This window comes from Amphichorda felina, assembly GCF_050947745.1.
Source record: "Amphichorda felina strain 45539 chromosome Unknown scaffold_3, whole genome shotgun sequence".
In the NCBI taxonomy this organism is placed as follows: Eukaryota; Fungi; Ascomycota; class Sordariomycetes; order Hypocreales; family Bionectriaceae; genus Amphichorda; species Amphichorda felina.
This window is the reverse complement of record NW_028145047.1, coordinates 3,177,664-3,203,090: the sequence shown is the minus strand read 5'-3', so window position 1 is coordinate 3,203,090 and position 25,427 is coordinate 3,177,664. Positions and strand designations below refer to the sequence as shown.

General features: G+C 55.8%; 12 protein-coding genes across 12 annotated transcripts; 5 read left to right on the top strand and 7 right to left on the bottom strand.

Moving 5' to 3' along the window:
* Nucleotides 1-695: 695 nt before the first annotated feature.
* ACO1O0_003689 (cation efflux family-domain-containing protein) lies at nucleotides 696-2,051 on the bottom strand (the record flags this gene model as incomplete). The annotated part of the gene is made up of 3 exons (XM_083193133.1): nucleotides 696-728; nucleotides 805-1,019; nucleotides 1,076-2,051. The coding sequence occupies 3 exons, from the start codon at nucleotides 2,049-2,051 to the stop codon at nucleotides 696-698; spliced, it is 1,224 nt and encodes a 407-aa protein (XP_083052190.1).
* A 2,453-nt stretch (nucleotides 2,052-4,504) lies between these two features.
* On the top strand, nucleotides 4,505-6,393 carry ACO1O0_003688 (uncharacterized protein; the record flags this gene model as incomplete). The annotated part of the gene is made up of 4 exons (XM_083193132.1): nucleotides 4,505-5,473; nucleotides 5,575-5,864; nucleotides 5,933-6,261; nucleotides 6,359-6,393. The coding sequence occupies 4 exons, from the start codon at nucleotides 4,505-4,507 to the stop codon at nucleotides 6,391-6,393; spliced, it is 1,623 nt and encodes a 540-aa protein (XP_083052189.1).
* A 426-nt stretch (nucleotides 6,394-6,819) lies between these two features.
* Nucleotides 6,820-7,592, bottom strand: ACO1O0_003687 (NADP-dependent oxidoreductase; the record flags this gene model as incomplete). Its single annotated transcript, XM_083193131.1, is given in 2 exon segments — nucleotides 6,820-7,568; nucleotides 7,586-7,592. 2 exon segments carry the CDS (start codon nucleotides 7,590-7,592, stop codon nucleotides 6,820-6,822), a joined length of 756 nt encoding a protein of 251 aa, XP_083052188.1.
* Nucleotides 7,593-8,311: 719 nt separating this feature from the next.
* Nucleotides 8,312-8,755, top strand: ACO1O0_003686 (cupin domain-containing protein; the record flags this gene model as incomplete). Its single annotated transcript, XM_083193130.1, has 2 exons — nucleotides 8,312-8,337; nucleotides 8,392-8,755. 2 exons carry the CDS (start codon nucleotides 8,312-8,314, stop codon nucleotides 8,753-8,755), a joined length of 390 nt encoding a protein of 129 aa, XP_083052187.1.
* Nucleotides 8,756-9,648: 893 nt separating this feature from the next.
* On the top strand, nucleotides 9,649-11,744 carry ACO1O0_003685 (fungal specific transcription factor domain-containing protein; the record flags this gene model as incomplete). Its single annotated transcript, XM_083193129.1, has 2 exons — nucleotides 9,649-9,656; nucleotides 9,893-11,744. The coding sequence occupies 2 exons, from the start codon at nucleotides 9,649-9,651 to the stop codon at nucleotides 11,742-11,744; spliced, it is 1,860 nt and encodes a 619-aa protein (XP_083052186.1).
* Nucleotides 11,745-11,786: 42 nt separating this feature from the next.
* Nucleotides 11,787-12,661, bottom strand: ACO1O0_003684 (fumarylacetoacetate hydrolase family protein; the record flags this gene model as incomplete). Its single annotated transcript, XM_083193128.1, has 2 exons — nucleotides 11,787-12,464; nucleotides 12,536-12,661. 2 exons carry the CDS (start codon nucleotides 12,659-12,661, stop codon nucleotides 11,787-11,789), a joined length of 804 nt encoding a protein of 267 aa, XP_083052185.1.
* A 942-nt stretch (nucleotides 12,662-13,603) lies between these two features.
* ACO1O0_003683 (allantoate permease family MFS transporter) lies at nucleotides 13,604-15,183 on the top strand (the record flags this gene model as incomplete). The annotated part of the gene is made up of 3 exons (XM_083193127.1): nucleotides 13,604-13,841; nucleotides 13,900-14,894; nucleotides 14,962-15,183. The coding sequence occupies 3 exons, from the start codon at nucleotides 13,604-13,606 to the stop codon at nucleotides 15,181-15,183; spliced, it is 1,455 nt and encodes a 484-aa protein (XP_083052184.1).
* Nucleotides 15,184-16,083: 900 nt separating this feature from the next.
* ACO1O0_003682 (Endonuclease/exonuclease/phosphatase) lies at nucleotides 16,084-17,829 on the top strand (the record flags this gene model as incomplete). The annotated part of the gene is made up of 2 exons (XM_083193126.1): nucleotides 16,084-16,113; nucleotides 16,270-17,829. The coding sequence occupies 2 exons, from the start codon at nucleotides 16,084-16,086 to the stop codon at nucleotides 17,827-17,829; spliced, it is 1,590 nt and encodes a 529-aa protein (XP_083052183.1).
* An 84-nt stretch (nucleotides 17,830-17,913) lies between these two features.
* Nucleotides 17,914-19,611, bottom strand: ACO1O0_003681 (uncharacterized protein; the record flags this gene model as incomplete). The annotated part of the gene is made up of 2 exons (XM_083193125.1): nucleotides 17,914-19,536; nucleotides 19,603-19,611. The coding sequence occupies 2 exons, from the start codon at nucleotides 19,609-19,611 to the stop codon at nucleotides 17,914-17,916; spliced, it is 1,632 nt and encodes a 543-aa protein (XP_083052182.1).
* A 435-nt stretch (nucleotides 19,612-20,046) lies between these two features.
* On the bottom strand, nucleotides 20,047-21,306 carry ACO1O0_003680 (Ecdysteroid kinase-domain-containing protein; the record flags this gene model as incomplete). Its single annotated transcript, XM_083193124.1, has 1 exon — nucleotides 20,047-21,306. The coding sequence occupies one exon, from the start codon at nucleotides 21,304-21,306 to the stop codon at nucleotides 20,047-20,049; it is 1,260 nt and encodes a 419-aa protein (XP_083052181.1).
* A 695-nt stretch (nucleotides 21,307-22,001) lies between these two features.
* On the bottom strand, nucleotides 22,002-22,582 carry ACO1O0_003679 (uncharacterized protein; the record flags this gene model as incomplete). The annotated part of the gene is made up of 2 exons (XM_083193123.1): nucleotides 22,002-22,274; nucleotides 22,385-22,582. The coding sequence occupies 2 exons, from the start codon at nucleotides 22,580-22,582 to the stop codon at nucleotides 22,002-22,004; spliced, it is 471 nt and encodes a 156-aa protein (XP_083052180.1).
* Nucleotides 22,583-23,950: 1,368 nt separating this feature from the next.
* ACO1O0_003678 (uncharacterized protein) lies at nucleotides 23,951-25,276 on the bottom strand (the record flags this gene model as incomplete). The annotated part of the gene is made up of 4 exons (XM_083193122.1): nucleotides 23,951-24,089; nucleotides 24,192-24,982; nucleotides 25,036-25,232; nucleotides 25,270-25,276. 4 exons carry the CDS (start codon nucleotides 25,274-25,276, stop codon nucleotides 23,951-23,953), a joined length of 1,134 nt encoding a protein of 377 aa, XP_083052179.1.
* Between the last annotated feature and the right edge of the window lie 151 nt (nucleotides 25,277-25,427).

Below are 25,427 nucleotides of genomic sequence, written 5' to 3'. Positions count from 1 at the left end.
GCGCTTGTGGGCGTCTGAAGACATCTTGGGCGCCATGCTGCGTGTGCTATCGATATCAGCCGAAGAGGAGGAGCTACTTAAAAGGTGTGGACAAGCGATATCCTGTCTACTTGGCCTGCGGAATTTTGACAGGATACAGCATGAGTGTCGACTCATGGAGTGAAAGGGGCTCCATCTCGTACCAGTGCCCGGAATGCTGGTGCGAGGAACGCATAAATACCTACGGCCATCTGAAGGATCGTAACGGCATAAGCTAGAACTGTACTTAGTACCCTGGTAACTTGCCTTACGATTTCTCGTCGTATTTAGCATTTATCTGCTGGGCGAGGTGCTGAGGCTCTTTGAGCATCATTCTGCCGCTTGGTATCCCCTTGAAGATCAAAGTGCACATGGAAGTGCAACCCTTGTACTCCGTATACCTTAGTATGTGCGGATTCTCCGCTGGTTTGACAAGATTGCCATCGAGGCGATTTAGGAGCACAGAAGCAATCCCTTGCTTGCCTCAGTTATTCTCACGCATCTAATTTCTATCGACAGATATCTATCTACTACGTTCCGACACCAGGAATATGGATACTCTTACGCACAATCATATACAGCTTACTTTTCACCTTCATGGGAATGCTAGTATTCCTTGAACCGGCACGGCCAGTGCCTCAATCGTCACCCCCAACGGGAGTCGGCCTAGAAATTACTTAGAGCAGCTTCTTGAGCTTATGCTCATGTTCCTACAGAAAACCGGTAAGGCGAAATCATTATTCGGGGGTGTGGGAGTAGCAAATTTCTAAGCAGTGTAAAACTCACCGGCTTGTGACTCGTCTCGTAGTCGATGTGGACAAAGGCCCGCTCAATAGACGGCAGCTTCTCGAGCTTGACCTGCAGCTCCTCGGCGACGTCGTGGGCGACCTCGAGGCGCTCGTTGCGGTCGATGACAATGTCGACCTCGGCGACCAGGCGTGGGCCGCTGTAGTAGGCGCGGACAGTGTCAATTCTCTCAATGAGGGGAGAGTGCGTCATGGCTATTACCTGGTGTGAGACGCGATACAGGCAGGTGGGAGATGCAGTGAATACTCACAGACGTAGGTGATGAGCTGGAGGACCTCCCGGTCAGCGGTGACACCGATGAGGAGCTGGAACTCGTCGTATGCAGTGTGCAGCCACAGGAACGCAATGAGGATCGACAGGACAATGGCGCCCGCCGGGTCGATCCACCATCGCAGCTTGCTCCCTCCGACCGAAGTCAGGATACCAAATCCGTTGATGAAAAGGTCGTTGCGGTGGTCCCTCCACAGAATGTCCACCTGCGAGTACACATTCTTGATGGTCCAGCAGATGAAAAAGAGCCCCAGCTTGGTCACAAAGGCCGTCGCCACAGCGATGACGGCAGGCAGGTGGAAGCCGTTGGTCTCCTCTTCGGAGCCGACCGCGATGTCGCGGGTCGACATGACGATGAGGACGAGCGAGACGGAGAACATGATGAAGGAAAAGACAATGTTGCCGGCTGTCGAGATACGTGCGCGGCCAGACGGATACTTGCGCGGATCGGCCTTGTTGACAGCGCGGTGCGCCATGAAGAGCATGACACCAGACAAGGGATCGAAGATGGAGTCGGCCATGGTGGTGAAGAGAGACAGCGAGCCCGACGAGATAGCACCGTAGAGCTGAAGACCGGACAGCAGGATGTTGGCGACGAGAGAGCCTTTGACACAGATGGCGTACATGAGGCTGTGCTTGTCGTGCGTGTCCTCGGACTCTTGCTCGTGCTCGTCGACCGACTTGAGCATGGTCCGGATGCTCTTGTTGTGGTCCTGGTAGTACTTGTCGATGCCCTTCTTGGCACCGAGACGGCGCTTGCGCGACGTGTTGGCCTGCATGTCAGGCTCGTGCTTGATGTGCGCCGACAGGCCCAGGGGATCGCGCACATCGTGCTGGAACTCAACGTCCTTGCCAGCGGGAGGCGGAATCGAGGCCCGGAGGTGCGCGCCCTGGGCAGGGGTGGTGGCCTCGCCAGAGCGACCCAGAGGGCTCATCGGGATGTCGGAGTCGCCCATTGGGGACAGGAGTTGTCAGCGTGTGTTGAGGTCTGGGAGCCGTGGATGAAGGTGGTGAAAAAAAATTAAAAAAAAAAAGAAGAAATTGTGGAGTAGGATGAGGCGTTAGCATTATATTCACATGATATGATGTATTATAACTAGTGTATTCGTACGGATACCTCATGACGGAATCGGGGAGGCCGCCGGCTCCATCAGTGTATACGCGTTGCCAAGCTGCACAGCCACCGTCTCCGGTCTCCGTCGTGCCGTTAGACCCGATACCCCCGAATGCCCGCCTTTACCAACTCATTTAAATGGGGCCGGGTAGGGCTGAACAGCGGCATATATTAGGTGTCGGGGGCGAGACGATGCACGTTCACAACAAGGGCTTGAGGTCATCTTGACGCATGAAGCGCCTGAATGGAGTTTGGTATTCGTTTGGAACTCAAACGTTCTCCAACACGAAAATGAACACGTTGCATCCTAGACGAATGTGAACAGTATATCACGCCCCAGGGAGCAAACTGTCATGTCGAGTAATTATGCTGTACGAGGTACTATTCTATACTAGTGGTACTCGTTCGTCTCAATGGTGAGCACGAAACTCGAACCCAGGGTAGTAATTGTGTGACACCTGCCAGATTCCCACGTCTCCAGTACATCGCATTCTACTCGATTAACCTTGATCCTAATTCTATTTTACTTGATTACCGGTGAAATCGAAAGCCTTGGAATAGAGACGTGGTCAAAAGTGCCACTCCCAGCCACAACAACGGCATTCTTCCCGCTCGCCAGACGACCATCCCTTGCCTTGACCACCTCCTTGTCCATATCGTCCACAAACACCTTGATCTTCTCACCTACCGCCGTCACCTACACCGCATACTCGAGGCAAGCCTCAAACGCGCCCTCACCTGCTCCCAGCACCTCCCCCCACTCCTGCGTGATGCCAATCTGAATCTTATCCCCCAGCAGTCGCGCCCAGTACGACGTAGTAGTCGTCGCCCACGAGACTCGACGCCCGGAGCATCAGAGCAGCGGCATCGCCAGCCGAGAAGTCTCTCCCACTGACGAGGGCGTCAAACCTAACGTCGCCAAAGTTAGTATCCGGCATGGCCACGACGACACCATCCCCCGACGACCGCCCCCTGAGCTTCTCGTCCTCGACGACCTATCTCTCCTCCCTGGCCGTCTTCTACCCAAACATGTTCCCATCGGCAAAGTTATCCTTGACCAGCATCTCCACGGCGCGGATCGTACCATCCAAAGTACATGCGATCATAACAAACCGCGCGGTGGTTCCCGACCGTGTCAGACAACTACCGCCGATGATACATCATGTACTAGATATCCGTCCTGGGGACGTTGATGACCCCATTGTGCCCGCTCCCCTGGTCGGTGGGCTGCGCGCTGTTGTGGGGCTTGCCGATGAGCGGGTGGCCGAGGGCGTCGCGGTAGGGGCCCTCTGGTCTGCCAGCGACGGCCACTCCGATGCTGCCGATAAGACCGTCCTCGATTTGCCCTTTCTGGATGCCGTTGGCGCTAAAGTATAGGTAGTACGTGCCGTTGCGCAAGATGGCGGCGGATGCCCGCGTAGCCTTGTACGCCCAGGGGACGTCGTCAGCGGCGTACCATCCCTCGATGAAGGGATTGCCAGCCTCGGACGTGAAGTCAGGGACTCAGGCCAAGGCGGCGGAGGCCATCGAGAGGCCGATGATGGTTCTAATGGCAGCCATGGTCCCCTCTGTGGTGACTATGGTGCATTCAGCGATTTAATGGCCACAGCCAGCGAAGGTCAAGCGCATAGAAGTCCGAGATTTTGTTGACCATGATATCTCTGGTGCCCCGAATCTGCACCAAACCGTCTCAGTGCTGGCTCCCTTACTGCTAACCCCTTGGCAGCCGCCAGCGTGCCAGCTGTGCTGTGTCTTGGCAGCCGCCCTGTCATATGCATGGCGTAGGTCTAGCCATCTAGCCGACCGCGTACTTCTCGGGGTCTAACATTGCATACCTGTATACAGTCTCAAATACAGACACGATGTGGGTGTTGCTGACTAGTATAATCGCTTATAGACAGAATAGCAGAGAAGTAGGGCAGGTAGCAGTTTGCCAAAAGAAGTCGGAGAGAACCGAGAACCACGCTTTGGTTGGGCGGAGAGCATCGTCGGTGTTTATACGGCGCCCTGCAGGCATGATTGGAGAAGATGCCCGTGCCAACTGCTTCGCAACCGCACCATGGGGTCTAATTGGATGATATTTTGTGGGCGGCTACGCCTGTACGTACAATCTGCCCACCTCGAGTGGTTACTAATGTGAGACTGTCTAGATCCCCGGGTTCCCGGATACCCGCAAAACGGATACCCGCCCCCAAGCAGAGTGATTATCCAACTTCTACCTTTCCAGGGACGAAGCCGAACGGCTAGAGCATCACGCACTTGCCCATTCCCACCCTTACCTTGCATTCCGGTCCCATGAATGCTGCTATTACGTCAGCGGCACCGCCAAATGGAAGAGGCAATACGCGCTCATCCCTAGCCTGCTTGCCCTGCCGCTCACGCCATCTCAAATGCGATGGAGCTCGACCACATTGCACCCGGTGCATCGAAGCCGCCAAGCAATGCCAGTACGCCCAGTCGCGAAGGGGAGGCCTCGACCGCGCGGCTCTAGCTGAGCGCCGCAGGAGACTCGAGGCCGCTGGTCTGGATCAGGCTGGATCAGCCGACAGCAGCTCGAGTCCACCGCAATCCTCCTGGGCTCATCCGCATCGCGAATCTGAACCCACGCTGCCTCGACTTTCCAGTGATGTTGGGGCTCATCTCACCAATAGCTATGGTCTGCTTAGTGAAAATTCCAGCTCAGGGTCGCCAGCGGTGCCTCGAGTAGACATTGGCAGCGACATTGCCGGCGATGCTCTGATTGCTTCGTACTACAAGAACTTCCACAAATTCCACCCCCTTGTATTGCCGCAGAAGCACTTGACGAGAATCTACCAAGACCCGGGCATACAGTTGAACTTGGGACCCCTCATCGCTGTATTGCGCTTCATTGGTCACATTTACAGCTCTAAAGAATGGTCTACGCCTCTCAGGGATCATGTCGAGACTTGCTTCGCGGCAGCATCGTCGACAGATCCAATAATGGTCCAATGCCGAATATTGTATTCTATAGCCTTGTTCTGGAACAGTTACAAGGACGAAGCCAAGACGGAGATAGACGCTGCAGTCCGACTTGGACTCGATCTGCAAATGTTTCGACAGGACTTTGCAGCGAAGCACGGAGCGCAGGATGCTGTGTTAACTGAATGTTGGAGACGGACTTGGTGGATGCTGTATATGGTCGATGGTTTCTACGCAGGGACACTTGGAGCCTTGAATTTTGCAACTGTGGATGTTGACACCACCGTTGACCTGCCATGCGAGGAGCTGGACTATGAACAAGGGGTGAGTAGTCCACTGCCAACACTCCCTTACAACCACCTCTTTTGTCTCAGTATCAGTGTCGTATTTCTTGGCTAAGATGACTAAATTACGCTTGTCTACAGCAAATCCCCGAACCCCAGACGCTGCAAGATTTCGATTGCCGCGACTTGGCCCCCGAATCAACCTCGTTCTCATCCTTTGCCTATCTCATCGGTGCCGTACGATGTGCCGCATTGGCAATATCTACAGCACCCAAGGTGGCGGCAAGCGAAGACTCCCCGCAGGTTCTCCAGGCCGCCGACTCTGTCATCAACGGATGGCTGCTTTTGCTGCCAAAGGACCGGAAACAGGTTATGAGCAAGACTGGGGAGATTGACGAACTCATGTTCCAAGCGCACTTGTTGATACACGTGTAAGTCTCTCTTTATTCAACCTTGCATATTTTCATGAAATGCCAACAAGGCTCATCCCTTTCCCCAGCGCAACCATCGGCCTCCACAGACCATTATCAGATCTCAAGTTCAATCCAGTCGAGGGCATCTCCAGTTGTGCCCGATATCCGCCCCGCGAAACTCCCACACCAGAGCTCATCAATGTGCACACCGTGCGAGTACTGAGATCTACGGAAGCGCAGATCCGCCTCCTGGCGCTGCCGACGGAGCGGTTCCACCACAGTCCCTTCACTACCTGCATGGTTAGCGAAGGAACCCTGGCGCTATTGTCGGCGTGCAATTTCTTATTCAAAGGAAAGGAATTCGCCATCGCTAGAGATCAGATCCGCATGACCATCGGGTGCCTCAAGGCGCTGGGTGAGTTGTGGCCAAGAACAGCAAAGAACGTGCAGGAGATACAGACCATAGCTCGACATGTTCTTGGGCTTGGGCCCACGGCGGCCAAGCCTGACAGTGTACCAGGATCTAGTCAAGTTCCAAGTCTTTTGAGTAACCAGGGCCAAATAGTTGCTGGGGTCGGGGCAGACACCTCATCCAGTGACACTGATATATTTGGTTCCCTGGGTTCAATGGAGGATGTCTGTGGATGGTACAACTCAAGTGACTTGGGCCAAGACCTTGCATGGTGGACAAGTAATGCGTCATGAGCTCAAAGCTCCGGTCTCCGTTGATAATGGGCATACTTGTATCTTGAGATATTGATCTTGAGGTCTTTGTCGTGGTGATATAAGTGCCCCAAAAGACCACAGACATCTTGTCAGATCACACGTTTAGCTCTCTATCTTCGTATGAGCCACCCAGCGAAACTTTAGCGGATGCAAGATATGAAAGCCCTGTTTCTCAATTTTATAAATGTCCATTCTGCTACCTTCGAATTCTAAGCAGCGGCTGTTTCATCATCTCTAGCCCCCATCCCTAGCCCCCAAAGGTAATCACCACCTTCTTGCCCCGCCCTCTTTGTCTGGCACGCCCCCAAGCCAGTTCTGCCTTCTCGAAGGGGAATGACTCCACTTCCAGCGGTTTAATAGAGCCCACGGCGATCATCTCTAAGGCCTGGCTCAGCTTGTGGGAGTTTGGGCTAACAATGAAATGCATATACCGCACGTTGGGGCGGGTCACCGACTCGGCAGCAATACCTTTCCCAAAGGCCCAGTCCGGAGCCGGGTCTCCAACCGTGACAATTGTCCCATCACTCTTGACAGTTTCCCAGGTCTTGGTCAAGACATCTCCTCCCACTGTGTCAAAGACCATGTCCACATCTTTGATATTCCCCTCCCAACCTGGCGTGTTGTAGTCGTGCACCTCATGTACACCCAGCTGCTTTAGTGCGTCGTGATTCCGCGATGAAGCTAGAGCAATCACATTGGCGCCAGCTAGTTTCGTTGCAAGCTGCACTGCCAATATCCCAACCGCGCCTGATGCCCCCGTGACGAGGACTCTCATGCCAGGAGCGACTTTACCGTGATCCATAATTGCCTCCCAGGCTGTGAGTACTGGAATAGGCAGTGCAGCGGCTTCTTCGTGAGTTATAGAGGCGGGCTTCGGGGCAACTTCGTCGGCAAAGCAGATTGTGTATTCGGCCTGACCTTGGCCACGATCTGTTGCTAGGAGCGCAACAACGTCCTGGCCGATCTTGAGGGAACCATTATATTCAGGGCCCAATGCTTCAATGACTCCAGACACGTCATGTCCCGGAATTCGAGATGCGGCTTCGTAGACTTCGGGCCATAGAACCTCGTCGCCGGTGACTCCAGCCGCAATAACTCGAATGAGGATTTCGGTACGTTTGGGGACGGGTCGTGTAAGGGAATTATTTGTCGCAACTTTGGGGGATGAAACGTCTCCCAGTATTTGGATGGCTTTCATTTCAGTCATGATTCGAGTTGAGCTTGTATATTGCGCAGTGTCAAGTGTTGTTGAAATGTAACCTGATGGCATTCATCAAACGTCAAACATTGAGGGGACAGAGATCAGATTACTATTATATCAATCTTTCAGTCTCCACTAATTTGGCTTCGTCCTCCCGCGACCACTTCTCACACTATTAGTGAATACTGAACGCGACAAAGGCCTATCAGCGACTCGGGGCGGTCGATGAGACGAAAGGTGGGGATACCCGGGACCCCGAGACCCCGGGGATCCCGGATACCCGAACGGCTAATGCGTCGGTTTTTGGCGCCACTGGAGGACATCCCGCCTTCTCGTAAGCCCGGATTCTTTCCGTATGCAAGTATTACAATGATCAGCAATCGCGTGTTGTATTCCACGGTGGCAATGTTTCCCAGAGCCTGACTTGCCTTCTAAACATTATAAATATACCTTGTGTTTCTCGTTTAGAATTTGACTGCGCACCTCATCCAAAGATCACAACCGATAACAGATCAAACCCATCATACACACCAGCACAATGGCTACCCAGCCCGGAGAATCACGGTGAGTCAAACTGGGATAGGATAAAGACGAATGCTAACCTTCCACCACTGACAGAACTCGGCCCCGAGAGAGCATCAAGGTGCTGTATGACTACGAGCTCAAGAACGCACCCGGGAAATCCATTGTCGGGTTCGAAGTTCATTTCCCTCCCGGGGGATACACGCCCCCCCACCGGCACGCCGGAGCAAGCGTCGTGGCGACTGTGACCGAAGGCCAGATGCTGAGCGGCATGAATGGGAATCCCCCCAAGGTCTATGAGGTGGGGGAGAGCTTCATGGAGCTCCCCGGCTGCCATCATACAGTTGGAGAGAACAATAGCCAGGAGAAGCCGGCGACATTTGTTGCAGTGCTCGTTGTGGACACCGAGGTCGTCAAGAAGGGATATGACCATCTCGTCGTGCTCGATGACGGGTATTAGGGGGCTAAGATTACTGGTCTGGTCACCACAATTTAGGGATGGGAATGTTAGCTGCTGCAATGGTATGATGGAATTTGTGCAATTCAAATAAAATCACATTCCTTTTCGATTGAGTTCTCACATTACCTATAATAGATTTATGCCCTCAGGCTGAGTTGCTGCCTACATTTGTGCACATGAAGTGAATTCAGAATTATCTGATGCGCTAACTCAAGTAGACATGAGCCAAAACGGGCTCATATCATTACAGCATAAATTAGAAACATTGTTAAACAATAGCAAAATTCAACCAATATGTAACAGGAGTATCACATGTTCACCGTTGCTCCTCATGGCTGGCCCATCTGTGGCCCATCTGGTGCTACCCTGGAGGCTACCCTGGAGCATCTCCCAACTCCTCCAACACCTACCGTACAGGGTTAGGGTCAGGGATCGACCAAGCGACCAGCGTCGGGCTTGGAGCGGCGAACGGAACAAACGGCAAGTTAACAATTGCCGCAGCCCTAGATTTGATTGCTGATTGTGGCCATCTCCGCATCGCGCGCCGCCTCCGGTGCCGCCCCCAACCTTGTTTAACCTTGTTTCCCCTTCTTTCTGTCGCTTTTACGTACAATTACCCCAGACACTTGCGGCATTGGACTATTTAGTATTGCTCCACGTGCGGCCTGCATTAGACGTTGTAACGCACAACGCATAACGCACAACGCATAGGCATCGACGGAATCATCGAATGGAGACGCCCGACCAGAGGACGTCAACTCCGACACACAGTCCACGGACGAGGCTGTCGCGGGCCAATGTATGCACCCAGTGCCAGCGGCTGAAGCGCAAGGTACATACATATCTTACATATCTAGTGACTTTCCAGGGGTAGACTAACATGTCCTCCGATCATGGTCCGGTCATGATCCGATGCCATTGTCGCCATGACATCCCCGTTCTCATCATTTCCTCTATATAAGTATACTGACCCGAGCAGTGTGACAGACAGACACCGTGTTCCACCTGCATCCGGCGTCAGATCCCCCATCTCTGTCATCTCCCCTCTGCACCATCCGCCTGGCGGCCATCCCGCCCTCCTGGCCTCGAGTCCCCTGCAGTAACAAGCACCCCCCAGACAGCTCACCCCAGCAGCAGCTATGCCACCGACTCTGCCGCCGCCCAGCGGTTCGAGACGCTCCGGCCTCGCCGGTCCGAGGGCTTCTCATCCTCACGCATCGGCCAGCTCCTCAACACGCGCGGCGCGCCCTCGTACCACGGGTCGTCCTACTTTGGCCACCAGTCGGCCGCGTCCATGATGCAGGTCGAGAGCCCCGAGCTGCCCGTGGGCATGAGCAGCATCCCGACACCGGGGCTTCACCGCGACGAGAAGGGCCCCTACGCGCACATCTGGGAGCTGGTGGGCTGCCTGCCGCGTCGTCGGGCCCTCGTCGACCACCTGGTGGGCAGGTTCCTCGACGAGCTCAACCCCGTGTACGACAGCGTGCACCGCGAGACCTTCAGGGTCACCTACGACGCCTTCTGGGACCGCAAGTGGGGGGACGACGACCTCACGGCCGTGGACCTGCGGTGGCTGGCCCTGCTGTTCATGATGCTGGCCTTTGCCGAGCTGCTCGACTGCGCGCCCGACGCCTCGCCCCATGCCCAGCGCGGCTGCGAGGAGACGTCGGTGCAGTACTTCTGGGCGGCGCGCAAGGCCATCGTGCTGGCGCCGACCCTGTCTGGCGAGAGCCCGGATCTGGTGCGCGCGGGCATCCTGGTGTGCCGCTACCTGGTGTACTTTGGGCGCAAGGCCGAGAGCTGGCTGACGTCGAGCTTCGCCATCCGCATGGCCCAGGCCCAGGGCATGCACGTCGACGGCGTGAGCTGGGGTCTGCCGCCCAAGGTGCTCGAGACGCGCCGGCGGCTGTGGTGCTCGCTGTACGCCATCGACCGCAGCGTGTCGCTGGCCATCGGGCGGCCGTACGCCATCAACAGCAAGCACTGCATGGAGATGGGCATCCGCAACATCTGGATCGACGACATGACCACCGAGGAGGCCGCCGCGGCATGCGAGAAACCCCTCGACGATCCCACGCCCAGCATCTACTACCTCTACCAGCAGCAGCTGTCCACCATCCTGGGCGACATCCACGACGACTGCTTCGGCATCGTCCCCATGACCACATCGTACCACACCTACGAGAAGGTCCTGCACCTCGACCGCACGCTCCTGGACTGGGCCACCTCCCTGCCTGGCTACTTCCGCCTCGAGCACCCGGACACGTCCATGGACACCGCGCGGCCGTACCTCTACTGGCAGCGCATCTACCTGCACTCGGGGTACCACTTTGCGCGCATCACGCTGCACCGCACGTACGTGCTCCTCGAGTCCATCACGGACCGTTTCCAGTACAGCCGCGACGCGTGCATCAGCTCGGCGTGCGCGGACCTGCGGCTCAAGCTGTCGCTGCGGGACCTGTCCATGGCGGACCGGCTCAAGGCGGGCGCCGCCATGCACAACCTGTTCAACAGCGCGCTGGTGCTGGGCATGATTGCCGTGCGGGACCCGCATAGCGCGCGGTCCGGGGCCATCCTGGAGGATCTGAGCGCGTACTGCGAGAAGCAGAGGGCGGATACGTGGGTGAATGAGTTTGTCATGGCGGAGGTCAAGGTCATTGAGCTGTGTATTGCGACGGCGAGGAAGACGGGGAGGGAGGAGGGTGGTCATGTTGGTGGTGGTGGTGGTGGTGGTGTAGGTGAGGCTGGGCACGATGGGATGGGGCCCCCCGAAGGCCATGGAGGCAGGACGCAGCAGGTGTCGTCGTCGTCGCAGGATGGCATGGATATTCACACCATGACTTCAGCCGTCGTGGACGGTGCACAGGGCAATGGCATGGGCCCTTGTGAGAGCTGGCTGGACACCTGGTTCGGCCCTACGCGCAACTTTCCGGAGCCGATTGACTACCAGTTCTGGGAGGATCTGGTGGGGACGCTGGAGGCGCGATGACGATGGATGGTTGGTATCATTCTTCTATTTTCTCTACACTACCTACAGCTTGGAGCTCGACACGATCTTGTTGGTCAGGGTGCCGATGCCCCGTGATATTGATACGCTCAGGTCGCATCCCGCCTTGAGGTATCTGGGGGGCGTCTTGCTGTGCCCGATGCCCGACGGGGTGCCCGTGAGGATGACGGTGCCCTTGAGCAGGGTTGTGTCCTTGGAGAGGTGCGACACGATCTCGTCGACCGAGAAGATGAACTCGTCCGTCTTGCCGTCCTGCAGCACCTCGCCGTCGAGCACCGTCTTGAGCGTAACACCGCGGCCCACGTCGCCCATGCGCTCCCTCCGCACGATACACGGCCCCAGCGGGCAGAAGCCGTCGAAGCCCTTGCTGTACCCCCACTGCGACGTCTTGGCCTGGATGTCTCTGGCCGTGACATCGTTGGCGGCGGTGTAGCCGAGGATGTAGTCCTGGGCCTCGGAGACGGACACGTCCTTGCAGTCCTTGGCGATGACGATGGCGAGCTCGACCTCTGCGTCAACGGCCGAGGGCGCTGACGATGGTATGGCGATGGGGGAGGAGGGATTTGTGACGGTGTTGGAGGCCTTGAAAAAGACCTCAGGGATGGTGGGCAGGGGGCACTTGAGCTCAGCGGCGTGGTCCTTGAAGTTGAGGCCGATGCAGCGGATGGTGCCGATTTCAGAGACGGATAGGGGCGATAGTAGCTGTGGAAGTCAGTAATGGATCAATTGAAATGGTTGATGCCTGTGTTTTGAATGTTTCTTGTTTCACTCACCTTCTTGATGATGGCGGTTTCACCAGTCACCCTGCCATCCGTCAGAGCTGATGAGGCATCGACGACTCTGACCTCGACGGAATCGCCTCGGGCAACGGCGAGGCCAACTGGGGAAAGTTCAGTCATTTTGTAAACACATAGAATCTCTAGAACCTACCGTCGACATTTTGGTCAACCGGCTCACCGCAGAGTTCTCGGTCGTCGGTTGAGATGAAGCGCACGAGGCGGCTCCACGTCTGACCCAGTCAGTTTGGCACTTGGTATGGATGCACGACAGGACTCACTGCTGGCATGGACCCCATTCTGAATGACTATGATGGCTTCTAAAGATGAACAGTTTTGAATATTATTACCGCTCCCAAAAGATGGAAGATGATTCCTTTTACATGGCAAATCCCCTGTGTTGCGAAGTCGGCTGGCCTCCCGCTCACCTCCGTGTCTCGCCGCTGCTCTCCCGCTTCGCCGCTCCGACGCCGCTCCTCCGCCGACGCTAAAAGACCCCAAACCGGCTCCAGTCGAAGTGAAGCTGGCCTCAAGTTGGCCTGGAGTAATAAGCTTGGGGAGGCCTCGATCAGACCCGACCCGCCGGTCCACCTCCTAGCGCCGCTAGCAGTCCAACTTATCAATGCTTAGAGATGGATACTTGTCAATCCTTACCCATTTCCACCAGCAACGCCACTAACATCGCCGCGGTTACCCGTCATTATCAGTCCATTGCTCCATGACTCCATATCAACGATACTCGAACCGCCGCTCTCCATCCCGCCCGCTCGCCGCTGCCCGACGCCGTATCATAACCCCGCTGATGATCCGCAAAAACCATGTGGGCGAAGTCGGGGAACAGGGACTCATACCTATCAATTCTCTGGAGTCTCTACACCTGTCACTGGTCAACCCACCGAGCTCCTCCACAGTCCGATGCAGGGTCTAGCCGGCGGTCGTGAGTATGCCGGGCGTGCCTCGTGGCTTATAAGACCACACGCGTCCCCATCCATGATACAGACCGTGTGATCGCCATCCAAGACCTATCCTCTTGCCTCAAACCCCTAGCAGGCGCAACCTCCCACCATGGACAACCCAGAGAAGGTGACTGCCGCGAGCAGCGACGATGCCTCGTCACAGCTCGAGGCCTCCCTCGCCCTCGACCCCCAGAGCGAGAAGAAGCTTGTGCGCAAGCTCGACATCTGGATCGCCCCCGTCATGACCGTCATCTTCCTGACGGCCTACCTGGACCGCGCCAACATTGGTAACGCTGCCTCGGCCGGCATGACCGAGGACATTGGCATGAGCGACAACGAGCTGGGGAGTGAGTTCACTACCATCACTATGCTCTGAACATGTTCCCCGACTGACAACAATAACAGACGCCATCACCCTCTTCTACGTCACCTACGTCGCCGCCGAGATCCCCTGCTCGCTCGTGCTCAAAAAGTTCCACCCAAGCCGCATGATCCCCCTCCTCATGTTCGGCTGGTCCATCGTCCTCATCGGCACGGGCTTCATGCGCAACACGGGCCAGCTGTACGCCTCACGTCTGCTGCTCGGCCTCTTCGAGAGCGGCATGTTCCCCTGCCTGGCTCTGTACCTCAGCACCTTCTACCGCCCGCAGGAGCAGGCCCTGCGCATCTCGTACCTGTTCGTCAGCTCCGCCCTGAGCGGCTCCTTTGGCGGCCTGTTCGCCTACGCGCTGCTCAAGATGGACGGCGTGGCCGGGCAGGAGGGCTGGCGGTGGCTGTTCATCATCGAGGGCTGCGCCAGCGTGCTCATCTCCATCTTCGTCTTCTTCTTCCTGCCGGACGACTTCGAGCACGCGCGGTTCCTCAACGAGGACGAGAAGCAGATGATGCGGGTGCGCGCGGCCATCAACGCCCGCTACAACGGCAAGCCCGACTTCGACTGGGCCGAGGTCAAGAAGGCCGTGCTGGACCCCAAGCTGTACATCAGCTGCTGGTCGCAGTTCATGGCCGACATCTGCTCCTTCGGCCTGTCGTCCTTCCTGCCCCTCATCATCAAGTCGTTTGGCTACGGCACCGTCACCACCCAGCTGCTGACCGTCCCCGTCTTCTTCTGGGCCAGCTGCGCCTACATTGTCGTCAGCTGGATGAGCGACCGCTTCGGGCGCCGCGCCTTCTTCATGATGCCCGCGTGCCTGGTCACGGCCGTTGGGTACGCAGTCAACCTGGGTGTGCCCACCGACCAGAGGGGTGCGCTGTACTTTTCGACCTTCCTCATCGCCCCTGGCGTGTACATGATTGTCGGGCTGAACTGCGCGTGGCTGCTCAACAGCCATGCGCCGTACTACAAGCGCGCCATGGCCATTGGCATGAACCAGACCATTGGCAACACGGCAGGCATTGTGGTGAGTCCGAGTCCCTTGATTACCTAACCGTTGGATTTCGGATCTATTAGCTAACATAATCTCACAGGTCGGTCAGATCTTCAAGACAAAGAAGGACGGGAAGTACCTCATGGGACTGAGCGGCTCACTGGCAGCCGTCATCCTGGCCGTTGCTGGCCATGCCTCGCTGTACTTCTACCTCCGCCGCGAGAATAAGCGCAGGGAGGCCTTGACGGAGGAGCAGCGCGAGGCCGAGATTGCGGCTGGCAAGACGGGCGATTTCCATCCTGATTATCGTTATGCACTGTAGGGAGAGGACATACCTAAGTGGTAGTGATCAATACTACACCTGCAGTGAGACCACATATGAAACGTTGCCATTACATGTGTACGTACGGACTATCAGCTCGAACATTCATTGTTCCCGATGCCAAGGCAGCAGCCTTTCAAACATGGCTTTCTTATTGTATTAAATCGTATTTGATACAGCCATAATACTACCTATTGCCCATCACTAAATACGTAGCATGAACAATTTCAGGTACTGGCTCTTCCAGATGTGAATGAGAATAATAGAAACAAAAATAGAATGAACCGTGATCCTTCCCCAATCGAATCTACGTCAATGCACAATTAGTTACGAGCCCCCGAAAATATCTATTCCGAGTGTCCGGCCCACCCGCTGACACCATGGGATCGCCAATGCGATCCATGGATCGACTTTACCGCAGCGGCACGGTTCCTGCATAATAACAATTAGTTAGCTTGATCGGAGGAACCGCAGGGAGCTGAGACAAGGAAGCTGAAAACCACAATGTTCCAATATGAACTCTTATTACGTACGTGCCTCGTACAGGCTTCTACACAGTAGGCTGGGGCCAGGCGTAAGCTGCCAGCGAGGTTCAACCACCTACTATTCTTGGCTACGCTGAGGCCCAAGTTTGAACAAGGGGGTCGGTCCCCCCCCCCTTGGCGAATGGTGATCGTCCCGCACAGCCCCATGCTTCCGGAAACCGTCCATCGTCATGGAAATCCTTGGCTGATGACTGGAGAAATCTTACTCAGACGATCCACATGGTCCCTCCTCGGCACAGCGGGCGGGCACACGCCTTCTTTGTTATAAACAAGATGTGTCGCTCCCATCCACGAGACTGAGCTGTGTAGGGCACCCATCGTTCAAAACGACCTGTAATACTGGGCTGTCGCCAAGATGAGGACCTTCATCACCACTGCCTGCGCCGTGCTCGCGGCTGCAGCGCCCATCGTCGCCGAGTCCTCCTTTTCGCTCAATAAGGAAAAGGACGCATTCACCTTTGACTACTCCACCTCGGAACCCGACAGCACCAACTGGATTGGCCTGTATAACCCGGGCAAGGGCCCGCAGAATGGAGAGAAGGTTGAGAACTCGCTGCTGTGGGAGTACACGCCCAACGAGTCGGGAGAGGTCTTCATCGACGCCGCGAGCCTGAGCGCCGGGAAATACGACGCCTACTTCCTCGCCAAGGATGGGTACGTGTCTCTTGCTGATAGCTTCGAGGTCACGGTCTCGTCTGGTGCCGGGTCCTCCTTTTCGCTCAACAAGGAAAAGGACGCATTCACCTTTGAATACTCAACCTCGGAACCCGATGGCACTAACTGGATCGGCCTGTACAACCCGGGCAAGGGCCCGCAGAACGGCAACAAGGTCGAGGACTCGCTGCTGTGGGAGTACACGCCCAACGAGTCGGGAGAGGTCTTCCTCGACGCTCGGGGGCTGGGCTCGGGGAAATATGACGCCTACTTCCTCGCCAAGGACGGCTATGTGTCGCTCGCCGAGAGCTTCGAGGTCACGGCCCCGACGCGCTTCATTCCCAGCAACCCCGTGACGCTGCGCAATGCTCGCGTCGGCGACGAGTACGAGGCCCGAGTGGCTGGACTGGTCGGTGGAAGCGGTGTGAAGTTCACCGTCGCCTCTGTCGAGGGTGGTGAGTGGGCCTCCATCTCGGAGGACGGCACCATCACTGGCACTCCCACGGGAGCTGGCACCACGACGCTCACTGTGACGGCCTCAGGGGCGGACGCCTCCGATGACCTCGAGGTGCACATCCGCGTGGCCGAGTCCGGCAGCGACCTTGTTTCAGAGCTGTCCGTCATGTCATACAACCTCTGGCACCAGGGCACGCAGGTCAACGGCTACCACGCCAAGCAGGTGGCCTTCCTGTCTGAAATCGACGTCGACATTGTCGGCCTCCAGGAGAGCAGCTCCGACCGGACCAAGGCCCTCGCCGATGCCCTGGGCTGGAATTTCCACCACGGCAACGATAGCGTCGCCATCCTGTCGCGGTATCCCATTGCCGAGGAGTATGGCGACATTAACCGCGGCGTTGGTATCAGGGTCGACCTTGGCGGCAAGGAGGTCATCCACTGGAACGTCCACTTGGGCTACACGCCCTACGGACCCTACGACTTCTGCTTCGAGGGCCTCTCAGACGAGGAGGTGCTCAAAAACGAGGCTAGCTCCGGACGTACGCCGCAGATCAAGAACGCCCTGGTGCAGATGAGCGAGGCGCTGGACGGCGCCGACAGCGTCCCCGTGCTCCTCACGGGCGACTTCAACGCGCCCTCGCACAAGGACTGGACCGAGGCCAACAAGGACAGCCACTGCGGCAAGACGTTCGACTGGCCAACTTCCAAGGAGCCCGAGGCGGCTGGGCTGATCGACTCGCTGCGTGAGGTGCACCCCGACCCTGTGCAGGATCCGCACAACACCTGGTCGCCCATCTTCGTGAAGAACCCGGACTACGGCAACAAGGACGAGCCTCTGGACCGCATTGACTTTGTATACCACAAGGGTCAGGGCTTGACGCCCAAGGAGGCGGATACGCTGGTCAGGGGGGAGCCCAAGCCGGAGCCGGACCACAAGAACAATGAGTGGACGTCGGACCACAAGGCTGTTATTGTGAAGTTTGACCTGTGAGGAGCTGGAGATGTGTAGAGAGAATAGATGTGAAGTTATATAACTCTTACAATGCTGGAATTATATGTTCTATCATGTATATCATCATGCCGCTGGTGCTGGGTGTGCGGCTTCTTCTCTGTCCTCCGTCTTTCCACCGGGTGTCTCGTCTTCCCGGCCCTCGCCCTGGTCTTGGCTAAGCTTCTCTCCCCGTTTACCAAAGACACGAATGTTGGGGACCGGAACAGACTGCCCCAAAGATGACACCGCTGACGGCATCTGGACCTTGGGCATGCTCGGTGCCCTCGGAAGTGACGCCATGTCAGGTATTTTGCTCGGCCACCACCCCTTGACACCTGACCCGGCTTGTTGTGATAGCTGGAAGAGGTGCTGTAGATACGTCCGTTTCTCCTCGGAATCTTGATTGTCGGGGTCGACGTCAAGCTGCTCTTCATTGTCGGGAAGAGGCACCAGAGCTGCTGCGGCGGCGATGTCAATGGGAGACTCATCTGGCAGTCCACCCACCTGGTCTTTGCCATCATCCTCCATGTTTGCCTCCTGCCCACTTTCCACCTTCTCAATAGCCTCCTCCACAGACTTATCCTCAGCGCCATCTCCCTCCTCGCCATACCCAGCATCCACAATCGGCTCCTCACTCAGGAACCACTCCATGACAAGTTCTGCTGCCCTCTCCGTCATACTCTCATACCCCTTGTGCTTCTCTGGTCGGAAGATGCTCATATGCGCCTGGACTTCATCGCCAACCTCCCCCATCACCCTCCTTTCAAACACCCTCCCTGCCGAGTGATCCTCACCGGGCACCGCGCAAAAGGTCCTCTCCGGCACAAAATACCCTCCACTCCAATACCCATTCTCGCCCAGCGAGCAGTAAAAGTCATGCACGCCAACACCGCGCAGCGCAGCCAGCCGATCAAGCCTCCGTCCAAGCTCTCGCTGCTTGAGGAGCGACCCGACAAACGTGAAGTGGTCAGACAACCAGGCAAAGGACCGCCCGACGTTGCCACGGTTGATGTACGCGAGACCCTGGCCCAGCGCGCCTACGCTCTGGTGGTAGCCCTCGACGACAGAGTCCCGGCTGAGGTTCCTGATGCTGCGGACGCCGTTCATGATGGTCTTGCGGTGTCGGTACGCGGCGACGCCACCAGCCGCGATGGCTCCCACGGTGCCCGTCTTGACAGCAATGAGTTGCCAGGCTGCGGAGGCCCCAGAGGCAGATGATGCAGTCTCTGCGGCAGCCACAGTGGAATTACGATTCCTAGTGAGTCTGGCTAGGCTCGCTGGCGCAGCAGCAGACAGGGCCGCCATGGCATTGAAGACATTGCTGACCTTTTGGTAATTGGAAAAGGCGCCATAGACAAACATGGAGCGTGCAAGGCCGTTGTAGGGTGTGTCAAACGCGAGGATGCCGTGGATGAGTGGGAAGATGGGATCGTTCTCGGATGCGCGGTCGTCGAGTGTAAGAAGGAGGGCGTCTGCCGCTACAAAGCCTCCCATAGAATGCGCGACGAGCACGACGCCGACACTGCGGTCATTCGGCGGCCAAGGATTTTCGAGGTGTTTCTTGCGACAGTCAATCACGCGCTCCTTGAGCCACTCGACGAAACCCTCGGTGGCCTGTGCCAGCTCGCCCTTGGTTTCATATTTGGGGTACACCACGGACTGCACGCGATGGTCCGGTAATTGCTTTGCGACTAGGCGCTCGAGATCCTGTGGGAATTCGTGAAAGGTATTATCGGTACCCTTGAATCCGTGAATGAAACAGAGGAGCAAGACCCGCGACATTATGAGGGTGATTGTTATTCGGGTGCAAGTTGATTGAGGAACCATCAGGTATACCCACCTTCTGGCATGGGGAAAAGAAACGGGTTTAAAGCCCCCAATGGTTCTGTTCAATCGTGATTCAAGGTTGTCTAGAACTAGCCACACCAAGTTGGTAGCGTTGTCCAAGTTTCCAAGTCTGGTCCAAGCATCGGAACTCGATCGTGGCGAAAGTGGCGCCAAACCGGGCCATCCATCAGCCTTGCCTCCGTTTGACGTCACAGAGCCAACTTCTTGTTATCAGCATCTCAATCCACCATTCAGGCGATCCAGTGTTTTAGCCGTGCTGAAATGATGGATTCATTCGCCCGGTATCGTATAGGCAAGTTGTTCTATCATGTCCGCCCGTAGAATTGATCACCGTCTGATACCAGCGACAGACAGGATGCGATGCCCCTTTCAACCGGTGCGGTCTTTGATGCTCTGCTGGAGCCAGTCTCTCCATCCCCCATCGTTCAAGATGGACCTCACACGGGCCTCGAGCCACTCGGTATTTCCCCAAAAACCCCAGGAAGCCTGGAACCTACACCAGTCCACCAGGGCCGTCTCCCAGTGCCTTTTGAATATGTCCCAGTCATATTTTATCGAAGAATCGTCCTGGAGAAGATGATCGCGATACCTCTCTAATAATTGCCTCTCGCCTTGGCGCATAGTCAGCTCCTCCGGCAGGGGCTCATCCGCATCGGCCAGCATCTCCATCGGGACGGAGCATGTAAACAGTTTGGCTAGATCGCAGACACCGAGACCCAGCCCGACATACTGAAAGTCAAAGAAGGCCACCTTGTCTCCGTCTACGGTCGTGAAGAGATTCTCCGACTTCACATCGCCGTGGATGTACGTCTCAAAAGGCCTCCCACTTGGCGTCAGAAACGTAGCAGCCATCTCGGCCACGGACAGGAGCAAGCCTTTGGGAGGTTTGCACATAGGCAACGACCACTCCGAGTCGTCCTCGGCGAGAGCGGCGTACTCCTTGCGTCGTGTCGCAAGGTACGTGTAGCCTCCATTTAGCCACAACTTGGTACCAGCGTGACCGACTGGGCTCTTCCTCCTTCTGGATTCCTCTAGAGGTGGTAAGACGTATTCTTCAAGACTGGCTGGCAGCCATCTCCATGAGCGACCATGGAACTTGCCGAGCCACTCCAGTGCACCAATAACTTGTTTGGTATTCAATACGGCCCTCTTCTCTCCAGCGACTGGAAATTTCGGACGCAGGTCCGTCATAATGGTGGCCGTCAGACCTCTGAGCTCCTCCTCGCCGTCCCTGCCCTTCATGTCTCGCGTAGTGGCAAGGCACCTCGCGACAGCCACGTCGTCGTCCAGCTGTGGGGCCACCTGGCTATAAAAGTATTGCTCCACCTCGTAGCTAAGCATTTTCCGCAGATGCCCCTCGTCCTCGTGACTGGCGTCAACCCTTGGCGGTGAAATGAGCTTGAGGATGAGGGGGTAGGTGGTTCCAGCAGCTCCCCCTCGCACCCCACAGAGCTTGTCTAGGTGGTCTGCCGCGGCGTCGGTGGTGGCTCTGGCGGTTATGGCGCAGATGTGACCGTATCCTGCCCACAGAGTCTGTAGATTGGTGCTGGAGACAAGGTCGAGGGAGTGCCACGAGAGCATCGTGGTGGCGACGCGCTTGGGGTCATTGGGGGCGCGGGAGGGGGCCATTGCGACGGATGAGAAGCCAAGGGAGGGGCTTCACAGTGGGTAAGAGACTCTGCTCTAGTAGATACGAGATACCCTGCTACTTGATGGAGGTGATGTGAGTTGATAGTGGCCATTCACTGGGACGTAAAATCAATGGCAGCAGATCACGTGAAGCAGTGACGTGAGATGAACAAGCCCCGCAACTTCCATTCACGAGGTGGTAAAAAAAAAAGCGATACACATACACCATCGCAACAGAGTCATGGATACTTAGGTTTACCTTGTAGACATCGGTGTATTAATATGATACTTACATATATGGTCTTGCGTAATTATAAATGTATGCCTGGTGTGTGCAGATAGTCGCCATTGATTTTATATTTGTACTCGTAGGTTTACTGTACCTACACGACGTGATTATCTAGATGTTTGAGCTTTTTTGCCCACCGCTTACCATCGTATGAGCACTCCTCCATTCTTTCTTTCTTCATATCCATCCACTCTCGTCCTACAAACACTACAACTTCCATCAGCATCAAGAGACGAGTGCAGTTCGGAGAGCCCCTCATTTCTTGTGCATCTTAGCGTACGCTGCCGCCATCTCTGCCTCCGTGAAATTACTAGCCCTCAACCTCAGAAGCAACGGCCACTGGCATAGGCAGAGCACACTAGATGGGCAGTTAGCATTTAAGGACTGACGATGTATAGATTCCCGCTCACAATTCAATCACGCTCATTGCCGCACACGCCATCGAGATACTTCCCATCTGGGCAACAGTCGCCTCGCCGGTGCCCTTCCGGAGACCACCGTTCCTGCCGCTGCCATCGCCCTCCTCGAAGTACCAGTGGATTCCAAACGCCATGAGCGAGGAGGCACCAGCCCATGTGAGTGTCAGGAACGCCGACAAGATAAGGTACCACATTGGCGGCCGCGAGTTGGCCCTAGAGACGGGCTTGACCAGCGGGAACGTAACGAACAGCGAGAAGAACTGTAGGAGGGACTGCATCGGACATCTCAGCGCACTATTACTCAATCATAAGGAGGGAATCGGGGAGTCATTTTGAGGTTTCCTCCCAGCACTTTGGCTTGTGTACTCACCAACCCAAGGTTGTATCCTGCCGCGTACCGAAGCATCCCATCAGGGGACCGAGAGACCAGGTCCGCCGAGAGACCGATGACGACAATGGATATGATGAACTTGATAACGTTGAGGCCGCCGTCGGCGTCATAACGGCCGACTACCCGCGCATATCCCACTGTTTCCAGCTGCAGCGGCATGTATTTTTTTGCTCCCATGATGAAAGGGTTTCGGACGGGGTCGAGGCCTGCTAGTGGCCGAGGTCCAAAGTTCCAACGATGGCCAGCCCTGCCCCCCGCGTTGAAGAACCTGGGAAAGGGGAGGCTTAAATAGGTCGATGCCCTGTAAAAGGCGAAGTTGGGGCTAAAATAGCTCCCCTGTCCTGTTATCTGCCTGATGGCTGACACCAGATGTGGCGACGGAATCACTTCTTCACTACAACCATGGACCATCTCATTCTCCTGCTAACAGATACAGGCGTTGACCCATTTCAAAGTTCCAATTCGAGGTCTTTTTAAGCTTCTAATACACGTCAACCCATGTCACTCAGATGTACCGCGCTCTCAACCCCCTTGCGAGGCGGCGCGTCGGCAAAGGGCGGTTCGACCATCTTCGGATCGCCGTATATCTCGTATTCACCAAATTTACTACCTAATTTGTACCGAGTTTGATGTCTCCATTTTTTCTCGGCAAGGAATCTTTGATCAGGGAGAACAACCCTTGTTCTAAGGAGCGAATATTCGTGGAATTGGGAGGTCTAAAGGCAGTGATCGACATAGTTGTTACAACGGTAGGCAACTAAAATAACGATTCACCCTATTGCCTCTCGTTTTAATAGTCAATAACCCACCCGAGGCGTGCAAATACCATAGTCTTTTGGGCCTCTGATGCGCTCATCTCAACTTATTGGCATCCTTGCGCTATCGGGTCACAGATGGCTCGTTTCGTGATCGGGCGAAGAGTTGGGCCCATCGTCATTTAGCACCAACCCAACTGCATAGTGGTTCTTCCAGTCGTTCTATCTAGTTCTTTTTCTTCTTCTTCTTCGCCATATACATCCCGTTCACTTTTTAGCCTGCTCTCGGTATTATCAAGCCCCGCCTCATTGATCTCCTAGTTATTCGGCGGCTTTCTATCCCCTTTACCTATCGAATAGATAGTATAGATCGGAAGACGGTCAGAGGGGACAAGGGGTTCGATATTCTCAGCAACATAAGACTTGAGAAGAGCTGTGGCTACTGTCTTGCAGGTCACTCGTGTTGTTCTGGCACCAGCATCTTCTTTTCAGAACAACTCCCGCTCACCATATATACAACATGATCGCAGAAACTAGATACAGACCAACCCATGAGGGGAAGTACGCGCTCAATGTTTTATTTTATATTGCCTGCATCTCAGATAAGCCTATCTTTGAGTTTACAGTTTCGTAACTGGTTGAGTCCATTGATCAAGATCCAGTACGTCAATATGCTAGACTATCAAAATCTGATCTACGACCAATATCTTCAACACATGCCTAGTGTCGCTAGGAGTAGGATTCGCAGAAGAAGGCTTGGAATACTAATATTACTATAAAAATAAGTCTATCATTCATCAACCGTGCCGGATGCAATATTCCCATAGTACTCCTCGACCATCCGAATATGATCCCGCTGCAATCTCCCGGGGTCCAAATCCTCAAACGCCATACTCCAGATAGCCTGCGCCTCTTCTTTTGCCGTATTTCTCGCAGAGTCGATACCTATCACGAATTAGACACACATAAGAACAATCATGGGATGACTGCACCAACCAACATGTTGCGCCTGCACCGGATATAACGCATACCTCGTCAACCCCGTCTGCCACGCCCTCTTGTTCAGCAATAAATCCACCTGCCCGCTCCCCTCTCCACGCAGAAACTCCCTCAGCGACGGCACCTGCGCGCGCGGGAACACCATGGCCTGCGAGCAGCAGCCAAAGTCCTCAGCGAAGACGCCCGGCCGGGGCGGCAGGAGCGACGCCTTGCCGGACTGGAAGAACAGCACCACGAGGGCCGGGTTGAGCAGCAGGACCACCACGAGGAGCGTGTCCCGGTCGGGAAGTCGCGTGCGGGAGGCGCGCCAGTAGGCGCGTGCCGCGAGGGCAGGGAGCGTGATGACGAGGCCGATGGCCAGGATGATCCAGTGCTCGTTGTTGCCGCCGATGTGGTGGTGTGCCCAGCCCGTGGAGCGCTCTTGGTTGAACAATCGCATAAAGAGCCATGAGCTGTTGTCTTCGTCCGGCGGAGGGAGTTTCTGTAGATGGAGGAGAGTTCGGACAAGCCACCCGTCTGCTAGAATGATGTCGTCTTCAAAGATGGCAATGTACGGCGCCTTGGTGCCGTAGCAGTCTTCCAGTGCGTATGCGTAGTCGAAGACACCCTTGGCGCTATAGTCGTCCTCCCTTTCCATCGTCCGGAGAAAGGCGTCCTCCGGGGCAGTCAAATTATACGAGGCAAGACTGTCGACAGCATCCCATAACCACTCCTCGTGCCAGCTGGGGTGTTTGGTCGCGTCGGTCTCGGCGATGATGACTCGGAGATTCAGGTCGGCTCGCTCCTCTGGGGTGAGGCCGTGTAAAAGGCTCCCTATGGTATACTTGGCCCGTTAGCTGCGTCCATTCTGGAAGGCATAAATACCTAGGAACGAACTTCGAGATACTGGGTGTTCTTTCTCTTGACCGACATCAACGCCACACAAAGACTAGGATTGTCGCCGGCCTTGCCCGGTCTCTGCCCCTGCGAGCCCGTCGACGAGGCGTATTGGTTAATCAGATTGACAGTTTCTTCCTGGCGATGAAGAGAGTACTTCTCCTTGTAGGCACGTGTCTTGTCAAAGAAGACACTGCCTGGGTCGCGGTAGAAGTGCGACTGGGCATACCAGACACAGCATGTAAGGAAGGCGAGACACAACCCAATCTTGCTCACGAGGGAGGGCATCGGAGGTTTGGATCTATCCAGTTGAGTTCCTGTTAATTGGCGCGGGTTACTATAACTTTGAACGAGTGTACGTCTTCCAAGAATTCTCATAGTAATATATTATA